This window comes from Gymnoscopelus microlampas, assembly GCF_963454915.1.
Source record: "Gymnoscopelus microlampas genome assembly, chromosome: 15".
Lineage (NCBI taxonomy): Eukaryota > Metazoa > Chordata > Actinopteri > Myctophiformes > Myctophidae > Gymnoscopelus > Gymnoscopelus microlampas.
Genome location: NC_139952.1, coordinates 19,083,836 through 19,100,582, shown reverse-complemented (window position 1 = coordinate 19,100,582; position 16,747 = coordinate 19,083,836). Strand labels below are relative to the sequence as shown.

At 42.6% G+C, this 16,747-nt stretch overlaps 1 protein-coding gene across 1 annotated transcript in view; it reads right to left on the bottom strand.

The window, feature by feature from the left end:
* Positions 1 to 208: 208 nt before the first annotated feature.
* hepacam2 (HEPACAM family member 2) overlaps positions 209 to 16,747 on the bottom strand; it is an 18,082-nt gene continuing 1,543 nt past the window's right edge. Inside the window, exons 2-10 of the mRNA XM_084080101.1 lie at positions 11,974 to 12,060; positions 7,477 to 7,836; positions 6,882 to 7,166; positions 4,133 to 4,432; positions 2,372 to 2,497; positions 2,062 to 2,083; positions 1,914 to 1,948; positions 1,225 to 1,298; positions 209 to 1,132 (exon numbers count right to left, since the gene is read on the bottom strand). Of these exons, the coding sequence (XP_083936227.1) occupies positions 1,022 to 1,132; positions 1,225 to 1,298; positions 1,914 to 1,948; positions 2,062 to 2,083; positions 2,372 to 2,497; positions 4,133 to 4,432; positions 6,882 to 7,166; positions 7,477 to 7,836; positions 11,974 to 12,031 (1,371 nt within the window). The 5' untranslated portion in view covers positions 12,032 to 12,060 and the 3' untranslated portion in view covers positions 209 to 1,021. The remainder of the gene's footprint in view (positions 1,133 to 1,224; positions 1,299 to 1,913; positions 1,949 to 2,061; positions 2,084 to 2,371; positions 2,498 to 4,132; positions 4,433 to 6,881; positions 7,167 to 7,476; positions 7,837 to 11,973; positions 12,061 to 16,747) is intronic.

Genomic DNA, 16,747 nt, shown 5'->3' with positions numbered 1-16,747 from the left:
GGTCTTAATGGGTTAATACAGGCTGGCTACTGCTCAACGTGTTAGTAAGATGGACAGATTTACTATCCACAGCCAAAATCTATCACCATCTGACTTGTGGATTGTAATAAGTAAGCGCTGATACTGTTTCATTAATTCATCTCAAATAAAGGCAAGCATTAGCTTTTGGTTGGTCGCCAGAAATAACGACTTTCGTTGACTCACAGTGTCAAACTATTATAAATGTTTATTCAAATACAAAAAGCACACATGTAAATGGAAACTGTACAATAACTTAGGAAACAGGATCCGTTGTCCCTCACACAATATTGGTGAAATATTGTTGAAATGAAGAACTGCTACATTCATAAAGACACATTTTTCATAGATACAGTAACATATCCAGTGAAAATACTTAAGTAGATGCATAGGAAATCCATAGAGAATCTGCAGTATAAATCATTATACAATATTTACATTTTGACACCATGTTCATCGGTACCCTCTTACTGTACCCTATATTCCATGCAGTATAAAATGCATTGTTCCAAACGCCTGCAAAACGGGAAGGCTCAGAATAGAATCACTGAATTTAAATATTTTTGTAATACTCACTGTGCTTAGATAACAAATAAAATTCTCATATTTTAAATTAAATAAATATTTGAAATAAGTAGGCCATAGGAAGAGTGCCAGCTTGCAGCGGGCACAATGCAACACAAGGCATATGAACAACAACTTGCAAGGACAACAGGCACAATTTAAGATGGCTTTAGCATTTGGTATACTATTACACAAACATCAAGCCATAAGCTCACAATGATGTCCACCAAAGACATTTAACATCCGTGCAAAAATCAGGGCAATAACAGTGCGTGATCAGGTTGGATGCCCATATAAAACTCCCTCATCCTTTGTGCCAAAAAGAGGTTAATTGAAACAAGTGCTTCAGGCTTTGGTAACAGAGACACCTGCTACATACTGTAAGAGTCTCATGAGTACAAACTAGTGATAGGCTGCGTCTCACGTCTCTGTTTGAAAGTCACTTCAGCAAACTCTGGGTGGGGGTTTCAGGAACATGCCTGATGACATCATAGATGGTCATGTGGAGATCCTGAACTGTCTCTAGGCGGGCGAGAGATCTGCATGATGCCTAGACGACAAGAGGAGATGGAGAGTAAGACTACCCATGAAAACTGGACTAAAAACAAAGCTATTGCTGAATCCACAACAAAATAATAATACCTGTGTGGATTCCATTTTACCAGGGATGGAGACAAACTCATAGATGCCAAAATCCTCAGTTGCATCCTCATGACCTGTTGACAGAAGTGATCCAATGTCAGTGAACTTCCATTCGCTAATGACAAGTTATCTGGAGCACTTAGACCACTTAGCTACTGTACTGTGTTAAGCTGTAGGCTACAGCAAAGCCTCATTTATACTTTGTCACATGTTGTTCGATTAAATATCAATTTTCATCAAGCGACAGGGTTGTGTGACAAGGTCTAAATTAGCCCTAACCTTGTATGTAATGAGGCCAAACCCAAGACTTTCTTTTCAGCTGGTATCCTTGAGACCCAAACCAAACCCCAAGACTATTTTATTAAGAATTACTGAGTTTTGGGGAAAAAACAAGCTATTGAGTCATTAACTGAACGCTTCAGAAAATATGCTGCGATTAAATGTAAATGTGACAGAGGGTTATTGTACTAGGCTACATAATAGTATATTATGTCTTTACAAGGCAACAACTATGCTTATTAAAATTACCCTATGTTAACAAATAAGTTATGAGGTGCAGAGATACTTTGTTATGAGGAGTAGCCTATTGTTTACACAAGCTAGGCTAGATACACAGGAGTGCTTTTAATAGCAGACTGGAATGTGGCGTTATCACAGGTGCACAGGTTAGCTAGCAAGCAACAGCTTACCTGAACGATGTGGCCGTTTCTGCTCTGTTAGCGGCCTGCAACAGAGAGACAAACAAAGCAGTTAATTAAAATGTCTTGTGTAATTACAGCATAGTATGCACTATAGTTGTATTAACTATGTATGGCCAGGGCTCAGTTGGGATCTTACCGATTGTAGATGCTCATGATCACTGTTGATTGAAGGGGAGAGAGAGAGATAGAGAGAAGGGATTAGAAACAGGAAAGTTTCTATTTACCATGTCACTGTGTCTTGGCTCTGGTTCCCTTTAACTGATAATAAATGTCAACATCAAAGGCGCTAACTGTGGCAGCTGTTAGTCTTACCATAAGAAAACTGTGGTCGTTTTCATACCAGTTGACTTGTCAAACAAGGTTCAAGATTCACATTCTACCCACTAAATGGTCTTTGCAATTCAAACCATCATCCACAATACAGTTGTATTAAAACTAAAACTCACCGCTCTTGGGATGGCAGGTTCTCCGGAGGTAAACCAGCAGCATACAGCCAATGATGAACAGAGAGCAGACAGTGATGGCTGCCAACGGAGATACAGGGTTGCTCTCCTGAATGTGCTTCTCTTTGCCTGGGAACAAAACAAGGATGTTTTCATATTAGTTATGACGGTAGTACAGGGGTTCCCAAGCTTTTCCGTTGCCAAGGACCCCTATTATAGCCATAGCCTCATGGCTGCAGCCCCCCCATTGGCAAAACAGACACACACACTGAGTGTGCGTGCCTGCGTGTGTGCGTGTGTGCGTGCGTGCGTGCGGAAATAGTAGATCTACAACAATGTGTCATACGGCAACACACTGCTTGCACATCTGCTATTTTCACTGGATTGGGTTGGACTGGCCCCGCTGGCACCCCCCTGTGCCCCTGGGCCATGGCACCCACTTTGGAAACCTGCTTGAACCATATCGGTACAGTAAACAGTGTTCACACTAATGATTCTGATTCTAATGAACTGGACTTTGGGGTCAAGTGTAGGCTACTCGGATACTGGCCCGCCATGGACCCTAAGAGTCCCTAATGTGAAAGCATCATAATTATGATCTGAAACACTTCATTGCTTATTATGAAGTCCATACAAGAAGCACCTACATATTTGACAGTACATATTTATCCATCCTACTACTGATGATAGACTGTTCATTGATACTTTGACTACAATTATATTTACGTATATCTGTTAATAGCTCACACATCATGCAAATCCTGGTCGGTCCAAGTGCAGACGGACAGATCAGACTTTAAATCTCCTATTTAGTATTTGGTATCTTATTTCTAGTTCCTCTATGTTAGTACCTCTTAACTCCTTTTTATTTTCACTCTTCAAGCTTAAATGTATCTGTCCTGTGTTTCCTACTGCGGTGCTGCTAGGATGGGTAGGACTACATGGTTTACAAGAGGTGTTGCATGAAGGTCAAACCACAATTCCTGACATTGCTATAATGAATGTTATTGAAAACCAATGCTTTGTTGACTTCTGCTTTTCTAAGCAGACTCATAATCTAGCTAACAGACGTTGCTTTCTCTTTTTCATCCTCTGTCACCTTTCAAGACACATTTGTTACATCTGTTCTCTGTGGCTTCACTGTGTCTCCAGAGCCAACATAAGTACTTAAAACCTGTCTTTCATCAACGACTGCAAAATACTGCAATGACAGCCTTTTATGATATAGCCAGTATCAGCTGTAGTCATTGTGGTATGCCATCAGTATCACCAAGACAACAAATCAATCTCACACAGAATACACAGAAACTCTGCATGCTATAAAACTTGGTCAACAAACACACCAGCTGTTAGCCGCTGTTTACCTTCCCATAGAGGCACTGGACTTTAGTAGCCTACGAGAAACCACTGAGACTGCTACTTAGCAACTGACTGGAAAATGCAATATTCATATGAACCATATCTCTTAAATCACATTCATAATTCAATTCTGTCTCTGGTCATTTGGATTAACAAACAGTTGTGAGGCTTCAAACCGCAAGGTGCTGCCTCCAAACTGCACAGATTGATCCAATCCAATCCACTCTTTTCTCTCATCTCTCCATCCACCCCCACCTGCCTCCAACCTGGCTAGTATTCATCACAGTCAAACTATCTCTCTGACTCTCTCATCAACCCCTTCTGCTTTTGGCATGACATCATCATGTGATTCCCAGATTCCACCAACGCTCCTCTCCTTCTGGCCACGTTCCCGTCTCCACCCACCTGTCACTAAGCTGGCCACCAACAGCGTGAACTGGGCCTCGTCCTGCTTCTGCGTCACATTGTTGAACGCCCGGCACAGGTAATCCTCAGGCTGGGCCAATCGGTAGGACCGTAGCTCCAGCCGGGGACCCTCTGTGATGACCTGGGTGGCGTTGCGGCTCTTGGAGATCCACACATAGGTGTTGGGTGGGTTGGAGTCTGCCTGGCAATCGAAGAAGACCAGCTCTCCTGGGTTGATTGTGAACACTGCTCCGGTCCGCAGGCCCTGGCCCGAGTTCACCTCCAGGTTGTAAGGACCATCTGGGTTAGGAAAGACATTACAGTTCAGTAACAGAGCGTCATTATGCAGACTGTTTTATTTCTGATGCATACCCTTAACCCACTAAGGCCTGAGTCCGATTCTTAAAATGTTTTCTAAATCCTAACAGTTTTTTGAAAAAAATATAAAAAATATTTGTTCACGATTTTTCAAAAATAGCAGATCTACAAGCTCGTAGCGCGGCACTCGGTGCCGCGCTATGAGCTTGTATATCTGCTATTTTTGAATAGCCAAAGAAATCTAAAGTGACACAGATGCGTTCCAGGTCTTAAACCACTTAAACCCTATATACGTAATTGACGGGCCCTCCCAAGGATCTGTGCTTGGGCCCCTTCTTTTTCCTTCTCCCCGAAAATAGACAATCTACAAGCTCACAACTTGTAGATCTGCTATTTTTGCCAAATGTTTGCCCCAGAATAGGAATGCTAGCGTTAATGTGGTTAGCAAGGACATTGATAGTACAATCTAGAAATCTGTCTAAAAATGTAAATGGGAGATGTACTTAAAAACTGCGTGGTTTGCTTTTACTGTTGGTCTGTAGATGGTATTCACAGGCATCACAGACTTTCCAAGAAAAGATTCCATCCAGCAAACAATGGACAGGTACTTTATGTATGGTATTAAAAGCTTCCATCGTTATAATCCCTCATCTCTGTCTCCAGGTGTTTAATAAGCCAAATGTGCTTAAACTCACAACTGCTTAAGGGAGACTTTACTGGAAGCAGCGATACAATATGGCATGCTGAGAGAACACATAAACAATGCAGCTTTTATTTCATGTGTTCCTGGTCCTAAATGGAACATGTTCATAAAACAGGCCATGCTCTTGGGTGACGTTAGTCAGTCCTTACATACAAAATTTCCAGTCAGTCCTAGTTGGGTGTGTGTTTTGTGAATCCACGCTCCGTCTAAAAAGACAACACTCCAGTTCCATTGGAATGAAGTTCAAAATATAGTAAAGAAGTGGTTTCAAAGGGCACATTACGGGAAGAGGGAAAACTCAAATGTATTCATTAAACTAAAATCAAATAAATGTCAACCTAGCATTAACAATAATAAATCTGGCTTTTCTAGCTTGCTAACAGATTCAGGTTAATGCCAGTTTGTGACCATTGAGATTTTTGTTTTTCCCCCCCCCCATTTTTCATTTTAGACAGGAAACAGGGAGTTTAATGACATGTGACACACTGGCACAGGTCTAGGGTCAGGTACGAACCTATGACAACTATGTTGAGCCTACAGTAAGCAGAGTTGTACCTTTGTCATATACGCAATAACTGTTTCAGCCACCAACCTATAATATTTGCTTTTTTTAAAGGTCAAATATTAACATATTGTGTCCAAAAGATCACTTTGTAAAATGTCTGTTACTGCATGTAACCTCACACTGACATGAACAATGTAGATGTGATGCTAGAACAGAGGGTATCTGTCATCCATGTGTACCCATGCAAATACCAGCCACGTGTTCCCAGTTCTCAGCAAGAAGTCACCTCATGCTGATTTACATAGGCCTACAGGGTAATCTAATCAGTGGCGGAAAACGTACCTGAAAGCCACACTTGAGTAAAAGTTGAGATATCGCAGTAGAAAATTACTTATAAAAGTGAAATCTCATATTACCTCTACTGTACCAAAATGAATTATCTGATAGTAAATGCACTTATTTTCATTGGCTTAGAATGCCAGTGTAGGGGTATGGAGAAATGTATTGGAGTAAAAAGTAAATATCTTCTTTAAAATTGTATTGGAGAACAAATTAAACTAGAAAAGTGCACTCCTCGGAGTGCAGGTGTCCACCAGGCCAGATTGCCTACCCAGGGCCCGCGATCTTTGGAATGGAATCTGAAAGATCTGACAGATTTGATTGTACGACTTGTGGTTCAAACGTGAAGTGGGCGGTTATAGCACCACCATGAGACCAATTTGAAAAAATGTGCAGGTTCGTCTTTGGCCTACTGGGAGTGTGCATGAAAAGTTTCGTGCCGATTGGTCCAACGTGCCGGAACTTAGCCGCTCACAGACACACTGACTGACTGACTGACGGACACACCGACACACTGAGGGACGGCCTTCGGGCGTCCGGCCTGGTGGAGACAATTAGATGCAAATAAACAAACCCGAGTATTTACCACCTCTCATGGTAATACTCCCAAGAGTTAAACAGGATGAGGACGAAAAGGCAAAAAGAGAACTCCAAAAAGGGGAAGTTCACATTTTCTCATACTCTAGTTCTCCAATTTGTTTCCCATTCATAATGTGTTCTAATGTTAAAGGATAGTGTTTAATTTGTCAAACGATCTTGTTCATTATATTTGTACTCTCTCTGAGTTAAATGAACACATAGGATTTTAATGTGCAGCCTAGTCAGAATCCTTGAACGTTCAAATGTACTTTGTCAATAAAAGGGCTGGTGATCATTCTACTCACAGTAGACATTGAGGGCTGAAGTCCTGCTGTGGTTCTGGCTGACCAGGTTACTGGCCACACACCGGTACTGCCCGATGTCCTCTTTCCTCACTGGACTGATCACCAGTGTAGAGTTGTCCTGGGACAACCAGTGTCTGTCACTGGAACCCAGAAGGGTGTTGTTCCGCAGCCACTGGAACCCGATTCTGGTTCCTCTCTCAACAGAGCAAGTCCAGGTGACGTTCCCCTTGTCCTCGACAACTGTATGTGACGGACTCTTCTTGATGACAGGCGTGGAGACAGGAACTAAAGGAACAAGAGAACCCGTAAACTGCAGTGTTTTCCATGGCACTGTTGCAGTTTCTTTATGAATAATGAAATCCACACATACCATAATAAATCACATCAGACATATCAGATAATACAAGATCTTAACCAGCAGAAGTGCAGGATGGAAGTGGAGTGGGAAAAAAAGCATTTCACCCCCCTGATTTACACATGTAACCCTGTGATGTGACAATAACACTGATAATTGATTCTCAACCAAGATTTTTATTTAAGTTTAAGTTTTAAAAAAATGTCCTCCACCACCTATAAAATGATATTATTCACTCACCATCCACTGTAACACTCACAGTCCTCTCCACCTTGATAACAGGATCAGTCCTGTTCAGAAACTTTATGTTGAGGTCAAGGTGATAGTCCCCTTCGTCGGCCTGGGTTAAGCTCTGGATCCGCAGAGAGATATTGGGTTCTCTGAAGACAACGTGGTTGTGGTACATCATGTTGACGATGGTGGCAGCTTTGGTGAACGTCACCAGCACGGTTCTGGCACCGCTGGGCCTGGTGTGAGACCACGATCCCTGGATCTCGGCCTCGCTCAAGCGGAACTGGGTCTCCACGGCGAGGAGGAGGGACTTCCCTTTCACGCCATGCTGGACTGGTGAGAGGACGCGGATGAACTCACAGCTGACATCTAATTGACAAAGAAAGAAGAAGATTGTAAAAAGAGAGTGAAAAGCAGAGCGAGCGATACAACGAAAGAAAGAAAGAAAAACAGACGGGGGGGGGGGGGGTAGATTCTGTTAATGCAGTAAGTCATTCAGTCAGGGGACTTTGGCTTGGAGCTCCCAGGTAACACATGTGGCTTGGTACACACACCGCTACTACTCATTAATAGCTTCCTAAGTAGGATTCATTATGAACAAACACTCAAGGTGCAGTGTGGTGTGTGTTCAGGGGGCAGAAGAACCACTCGCTGTGTTCCCTGCATAAGCCTCCAATGTTTCTCATTAAGGGACACCTCTTGGCCTGTATGCAGAATAGCCACCAGCCATGACTTGGCAGTGCACCTTTACTTGACATAGCATCTTTCAAAATATAAAGGTGTTGTAGAATTACCATTTAATTCAGAATACCTAATACACAAGTGACACAAATGTTTCAAATGCTTATATTGTTAATTATAAATGGCTACTGACATTATAACCAAGAAATGTGAGTAGAATGCCATGTCTATAATGCATTATGATCTGCTTATAACACTGTATGTTGTATAATTAGTTCATATATATTGTAACACATTATCGTAACACATTACAAAGAATTTTTGATTGACTTAAGGTCAAGTATAAATGCGTTGTAATCAGCTTATAACACTGAACTATTACCGTTATAAGCACTCGTAATGCAATCATAACACATTATAAAGCCTTTTATAATGATTTATAAGGTCAAGTACCATAATACATAATTGGTGTTGTATATTTTGTCAAAGGAGGGCATGAAGGCCATTCAATAAATCCACAGAATTCAGAATCTCAACAAAAGACACCGGAATCTAAAAACCTTATTGACAGGAAAGTGACAGAGGAGAAAATGGTACAATCAGCTGGCGCAGTGTGGTTGTGGCACCACCAAGGCCATTTTTACCTCTGGGCAAATCATTCTTTTCAGGGGCTGCATTATAAATAATTTTATAATGCATTATAACACTGTTATAGGTATTAGAGTGTGATTATAATTCACTATACTGTAAGTGGTCAGTGGGAGCTTTAAGCAAAAAAGAAATCAATTTATGCAAGAACAACACACAAAGGTTTCAGCCTACACCTTCAGGAATGTGATTACTGTACTTAAAGCTTTCAATTATACCACTTATAGTGTCTTATACTGTAATAATCACACTAATGTATTATAACAGTGGTTATCATACATTATAAATGATTATACTCTATTACAACTATGATCATTATAATACACTATCCTTGGCCCAAAATGTCTGTGAGTATCCATTATAATACTATGAGTTCTTACAACTATAATTTTACATTGGTATAAGCAGATTAAAATACATTATACATATGTAATATGTTTATAAGCCATTAAGTAGGCAGTTGGTTCATTAGATAAAAATGAGGCATTTATATACTGTAGTAGCCTATATGGTGGTGAATGTCTGTTTTCCTGTGCAATCTATTCAAACTGTAATGAGTTAATATTGACCCAGATCCCTCTGTCATCGTTGGCAGACACAGACTAGGCCTGTCTTTTTCATCCGGTTGCAAAACAAACACTTGGGCTGTCTGAAGGAGCTTGCTAACTGTTGTACACCAAGCTTTCTATTTACAAACCCCATGGTTGCCAGGTGAGTTTGCTCACCGGCTGAAGACAGTCACCTTGGACAACAGGAGAACAGTATTCAATAGCTACCATTGTTTCGACAGGGTTGTTTACATTGTGCTTTAACGGAATTGTTCATTTGATGCCGTATGAATCCTCATTTGGCAGTTATTGGTTTGAATGTTTTAACGCTAATACGTTCCGGCACAATGGAGGTGTCATTTTGCAGGTGGTACGTTTGACAGCTTGAGGTGAAAAGGATGGAGGGAGCTGGGTGGTTGGGTGGATGAAAGGGGGGTGTTTTGGGTTCGGGTTGTCAGGTCAAGTTAAGCAGCAGCAGGTAAGTGGACAAAGGAGGAGTATTTTTTACTCATTATCATCTCATTTTACCGGCACCTCTCTAGTCCACCTATTTAGTTTCCCGCTTGTCTTAACTGCATATTTCTGACTGTTCATCTTCTCTTGGTCGTGGTGGGAGAATTGATCAAACATTTCCCCAAGGTCAGTGGGAATATTGTAGACTGAAACTAAAAATTCAAAATGTTGTAGTGAGCATTGAACAACAACACATTTGTACTGTTATCATTATAAATATTTTTGCAATGTGTTGTGAGCTTGTACTGATCAACTAATTTAGGTGAAGTGACTAGAGGGAAGGACCTAGTTTAGACCCCTGGGGGACTCTGGGCAATGAAGTATATAGCCTACGGGTTAAGTAAAGGAGGAGGAATTTTGGGGAAGTTTCATCCCTTCAACCTCATAACCACGTTTCTGACATTGTATCCCCCCCAAAAAAGAAATCTCTGTTGTATTATTTCAGATTCAGCCCCCTCCCCTAGCCTTCTCATGGTGGCCTGTCCACTGTCTTCTCCCATGGGAACGTGCAGCTCAAGTCAGCCATTACAATAGACTGACTGTGTGGCTGGTGTTATGTCTTAAATAATATATGCAAGCACCAACAGCCCCATGGCACGCTTCACCCCGACAGGCCTGCAGGCAGGTCTAAGTGTGTCAGCCTGTAGGGGGGTGTGTGTGTGTGTGTGTGTGTGTGTGTGTGTGTATGTGTGTGTGTGTGTGTGTGTGTGTGTGTGTGTGTGTGTGTGTGTGTGTGTGTGTGTGTGTGTGTGTGTGTGTGTGTGTGTGTGTGTGTGTGTGTGTGTGTGTGTGTGTGTGTGTGTGCCTGTTGTCGGAAGTGTGCCTCTGTTTACATCAGCAAAGCGGTGAATAGGCAGAAAAGGCAGGAGTGTGTCGCACCCGCTTCTCCACTGTTGTCGCCCAAACAGCACAGGGATTGTTGTGGTGATAAGGAGATTACATATAGTCACAATGGGCTTTGAGGCAAGAGGACATCTTCTAATCTACACACATACACATGCAGACACACACACACACACACACACACACACACACACACACACACACACACACACACACACACACACACACACACACACACACACACACATACAGACAGACTCACACTCAAATTCAAAGAAGTTAACCAAACACAAGGACTCGGAAGCACCTGCCTCCCAGCGCCCTCACATGCGGACAAGTTGTTTGGACGGTAAATACTGTCAAACAGTGCGTGTTAAGATGGTGATGTGCCACCATCAGATGCCACGTCCCCCCGCGCCTCTCCAACTGATAACAAGACAAACACTGTCTTTCAAGCGAGGTTAATGACACAAACATCAAAGAAACGGACAGTCCCTGTTTGTAGATCTTGTCTGGGGTTTATTTGGTCACATGATGGACGTTGGGACCAGTCAGAGTCGCCGTGCTATGACCCACTCTTTCCTCTCACTCCTTCCCTATGTCTTGTGTTTGCAACCAGTGATAAATAAATCTAAGACTCTAGTAAAATATTGTATTCTAAGTCTAAATGCTTTCGTTAGGTGATGTTTTAATTTGTTCTGAAGTGACTAGATACCTACAATATATTACTTTACAAGCAAGAGGAATAGGTATGAATACAGACAGACAGACAGACAGACAGACAGACAGACAGACAGACAGACAGACAGACAGACAGACAGATAGATAGATACTGTAGATAGAAGTAATCAAATTCAACTTTAAAATGTCCACATAATTGAAAGATCTACTTGATTTATTTATTTATTACTTTGTTGTCAAGACTTCCTAGAAGTCAAAACATCCAAGCAATAATATCTTCAGGTACATGAGCACTGTTACGGTTCAATTGGAACTTCAATATACAGGTGTTCCCACGGCTTCACTCATCCCTCTGATCTCCAATCAAACAAACATAAATGGGCAAAATATTTCAGCTCAGAGTGAAGGTTTCATTCTAACACTCCACAAACACCTTCCTCTTCGAAAACTCCCAACTTCCACTCTCCGCTGCCAACCCAAACACTGCAGCCATAGTGACAGTAACTGTAACTCAGTAGTAACAATGATAAAAACAAAACAAAAAACAAAGCTCAACACTCCAGCCACAAACAACCCAAATCATATCTCTTACCTGCTAGCATGAACAGCGCAGTGCAGATACAGAGCGCCAGTCTTCCCGTGGTCTCCATGACATGTTATCCTCTGGGGATCCGTGGCACTTGTGACAGACGGAGAAGAGGTGTGAGGGATGTACTGTAGCAGAGGACAGGAGTGTAGGAGGAGGAGGAGGAGGAGGAGGAGGGGAGGACTGTGGCTGGTTGTGGTGACAACATTTGCCAGGGAAATAAAGCTAGCTATAGCCTGCCCAGAACCCAGGCCCCTCCCATGTGACATAAGCAGGAAGAGGGCCCACCTGGCAGAGGGACAGCACAGTATGGTCCACACACACACACACACACACACACACACACACACACACACACACACACACACACACACACACACACACACACACACACACACACACACACACACACACACACACACACACACACACACACACACACACACACACACACACACACACACACACACACACCTGCCCCAAGCCTGAGGGTCAAACTGTGAAGACAGACATCGAGACATATTAGGTCGATATTTGAGAGCACTTAAGAGGCTATGTCTATACAAACAGTTTCAATACATTATAATATGCCAGCTGTCAACTGCATTCCCTTAGGCCATGTAATACAGACAAAGACAGATAGACTGACAGACAGGCTGAAGTTTCAGTGCCACTCTTGATGGTGGTAAAGTTGTGAGATCTCAAAGTATTACCCTAATGGATTGGTCATCTTGCTGTATACCAAGACATACAGGTGGAGATCTAAAGATATACTGTACAAATAATTAGGAGTGTTCAGTTGTGACCTTTTGACTTCCCTCAGGTTAAGTGTTTATTTCACTCTGAGAGTGTACAGGCCCATTTTTACATTCAGTGTTAAAGGATCAGGACCTTGATGTGCAAGAGCAGTGAAAATATATTAGTGACAGCAGGGTCAAACGGTTTTATTATTCTTTTTACCAAGTACAGACACATCAATGTCCAATTCACTTTTATGCTGAAAGCAATGCAGGGTTCCTTCTCTATGCTTCACTTATCGTGTGTCTACTAGAGGCATTTCAGTGTGTCCACAGAAACCATATAAAAATATCACGCTTGTCACTGATGTTTCTCCCTCAGTGGACTGTAGAGATGAGTGTTTTCTGCAAGGTCATCCCCTGAACGGAAGAGGTGAATCTTAGGGACAAACTATGTACAGTGCATATGAATCAAGCGATTGTTGGCTTTATAAATGAGTGCCTAGTTTGACGATGGCAGTCATGGCACCATTGAGCAAACTGTCTATTCTGTCCTTTGTGGAACACTCCAACATGGGATGTCCATTCAGTGAGAAGACTACGACGAACGGTCATAGTTAAAACAGATGTTATCTTATTTAGTCAATGCAGTAATTGTTGCTGCAAACGTCACTCGAGTCGAGGCACGCTCATTCAACAATGAAAAATGACTGTGTTGGAGAACCATTTTTTTAAAATTCACCATTCAGCAGAAGTGAGAGAAAGTGAGTTTAATCTGGTGTATCCAAAAATAAAGCAAATGATAAATAAATTCAAAGGATCTCGGTGTGGTTGGTATATCCACTAGAATATGTTCACATTCACATCCAGAAAATGTGAGTGTGTCTTTTTCAACTCAAGATGGCGCCAGTGCATCATCCACAACATGAGGTCACATTAGGTTACAGTTACATGTCTTTGGTAACAATAGACAGCTATTTTAGTAACTCTTAGTTGCAATCATATAATGTAAGCTTATTACTTTGATTGAAACCTTTATTTCAGGGAAATCCACTGAGACCAGGGACTCTTTTTCAATGGCGCCCTGTGTACAAAAAGAACATTTACAACAATGGTTTTACAGACCTGACATAGACAACAAGGTACACATAAATATAATACAATAAAAAGGTTTCCAAAATGATATATATCGAAACCAAATATTACACCAAGCAGGTGCATAGACCTTCTTCTAATATAAGGTCAGCTAAAACATATTTTAAAAATAGCAAAAGAAACAAGGACATCTAACTTCAACTTTTCTTGACATTCATTCCATATATATGGAGCATACACTGAAGGCTGTATCTCCCTGACAGTTTAGTACTGGTTGTAGGCACCTTCAGCAAAATCTTATCTTGAGATCTGGTGCCATGACTTGATGTATTGGGTTCTAACAGTTCTGTCAAATACAGGGCTAGTTTGCCAAGTAGTGCCTTGTATGTAAACAGGGTGACATGTTGCTTCCTTCTAAGAAATCTTCATCATGAGTTAGTGGATAGAAGTATTTGCTGATGTACTTGCTAAAAATCTCAAATCTAAATATGTATTACAATAGAAGGAATATATTGTCAGACAATAACATGGCATTTAACTCATTGTTGGAATATTATAGCTTTGCTTGGAAAATTAGTTTTCCTCTTAAAATGGCATAACAAGACTGATGACATAGAATACGTCACCTTAGCCAGGATCTGCTGACTGAAAAAGGTTGGTGTGACCACAGAATGGTGAAGCTTATGTGACAACATGCCATGTGGATGTTCCACAACCATTGAGGCTTTTCTGCACCAAGTAAATAAAGAAAGCATGAGGAATGTGAACAGGACAAAGGTTCTGCAGAATCTGCACTGTTCTAGAATCCTGGTCTCTACAGGGGTTGAGACTTAGATTAAACCTGTCCTTCGCCTACTGTATTCATCACTGACAATAATACTGACGGTATTAATCACACATCCCATTAATACTGACCATTTAGAACCGGTGCCAGTTTTGTTATGGTGCGGTATGGCACAGCATTGGTGCAGTGTGGTGTGGTGTGTTATGGGTGCAGTTTGGTATGGCATGAGATGGCATGGTGTTGTGTCTGGTATAACTAGTCCAACAAGGCCTAGCCTGAACTTTTCTGGTACTCCCTTTAGTATAGAAGCAGACTATGCACACACACACAAACACACACACACACGCACACGCGCGCACACACACACACACACACACACGCACACACACACACACACACACACACACACACACACACACACACACACACACACACACACACACACACACACACACACACACACACACACACACACACACACACACACACACACACAGACGCACGCACATGCACACCCACACGCACGCACGCATGCGCGCACACACACACACACACAGACAGGCGCGCACAGACACAAACACGCACACGCACACACACACACACACACACACACACACACACACACACACACACACACACACACACACACACACACACACACACACACACACACACACACACACAACCTCAAATGGGGGCCCTCTTGCAGTGCTAAAACATGTCACATTTTCCACATTCAGCCTTCCCAGCCTGTCTCAGTGACTGTTACCACACTTCACCACATAGCTCTGCTCGTCTAGACCACTTCTCCACGTCTCTTCCTGCTTCTTCACCTCCTTTCCCGCCTCTTCCTCTCAGCCACTATCTTACGTCTTTCTTATGGTCATTTGTGTGGTGTAGTCTGAAGTATTTCTGATCCAACTCGACACCAGCAGTGTCTATTCTATTGACCAATATTCATTCACACGGCGGGAGATCCCACCCCCGCGAGTATGAAGTAAGAGCAAAATGGCCGCCATGTGAATGTGGTCAATGGTTGCTATTCCGCTTTCAGTATCTTCTCTTCATGCCGTGGCTTTCCCTCTCTTCTTCCTCACCCCCTCTTTCTTTTTCTTCATCTTCACCTTCTCTCCTCCGCCTGCTGCCTCACTCCCTGCATTTCCTTCCCTCAGCTCTCCTCTTCCTCTCTCCTTCTCTACTCTCCTATCTTTTTCTGCTCCCCTCTTCTTTGGGCCTCTCCCCCTGCCTCTTCCTCTCTTCACTCGTGTCCTATCTTTTCCCCCTTCATCAGCTCTCCTCTCCTCCCTTCCTCTTCTCCCTCTCACCCCGCGCTCTCTGCTCCCTCCGCTCCTTTCTCATTCCTCCTGTCTTCTTCTCCCTCTCTAACAGCAGCCTTGGGCTGCAGCTGCATACACTCAGAGCAGACACAGCCCACATCAAGGCCACGCCACTGGTACACGTGTGTGTGTGTGTGTGTGTGTGTGTGTGTGTGTGTGTGTGTGTGTGTGTGTGTGTGTGTGTGTGTGTGTGTGTGTGTGTGTGTGTGTGTGTGTGTGTGTGTGCGCAAGCGTACGTCTGGAGCAGTCGGACTCGTTACAAGTGGGGCCACATAAGCTGCCTGTTTTGGTCCACTGTGATATAAACACCAAAATTACTCACTCATGCCACTAAAATGTGGCACACAAAGATAACTGTGCCACAATGCCCCCCTCACAACGCACGCACACACACACACACACGCGCACGCACACGCACACGCACACGCACACACACACACACACACACACACACACACACACACACACACACACAGACGTTCTGCTCCCCATCCCCTTACCTTCATATACAGATATCATGATTTGTGTTTTGTGCACATGTATTCATGAACACATGCATAAGAGCAGAGGAGTGGGCAAAAGCATCATGTTATATAGCACCTGACTGTGAACAAAAGCACTACAGTATATTTTCTACAGATCTATAAATTAACTATTATTAGTGGTAACATGTTTTATCAAAGTACATGTAACTGATGGTCACTTGGCCACAGACACTTTCTATTCTCTCCCCCAGCCTGGATGCACCCACAGACCCTGCAGCATGTGACCATAAGGGTATAATACACATTACCATACACAGTCCTTCACCTGAAATGGGTCCAATT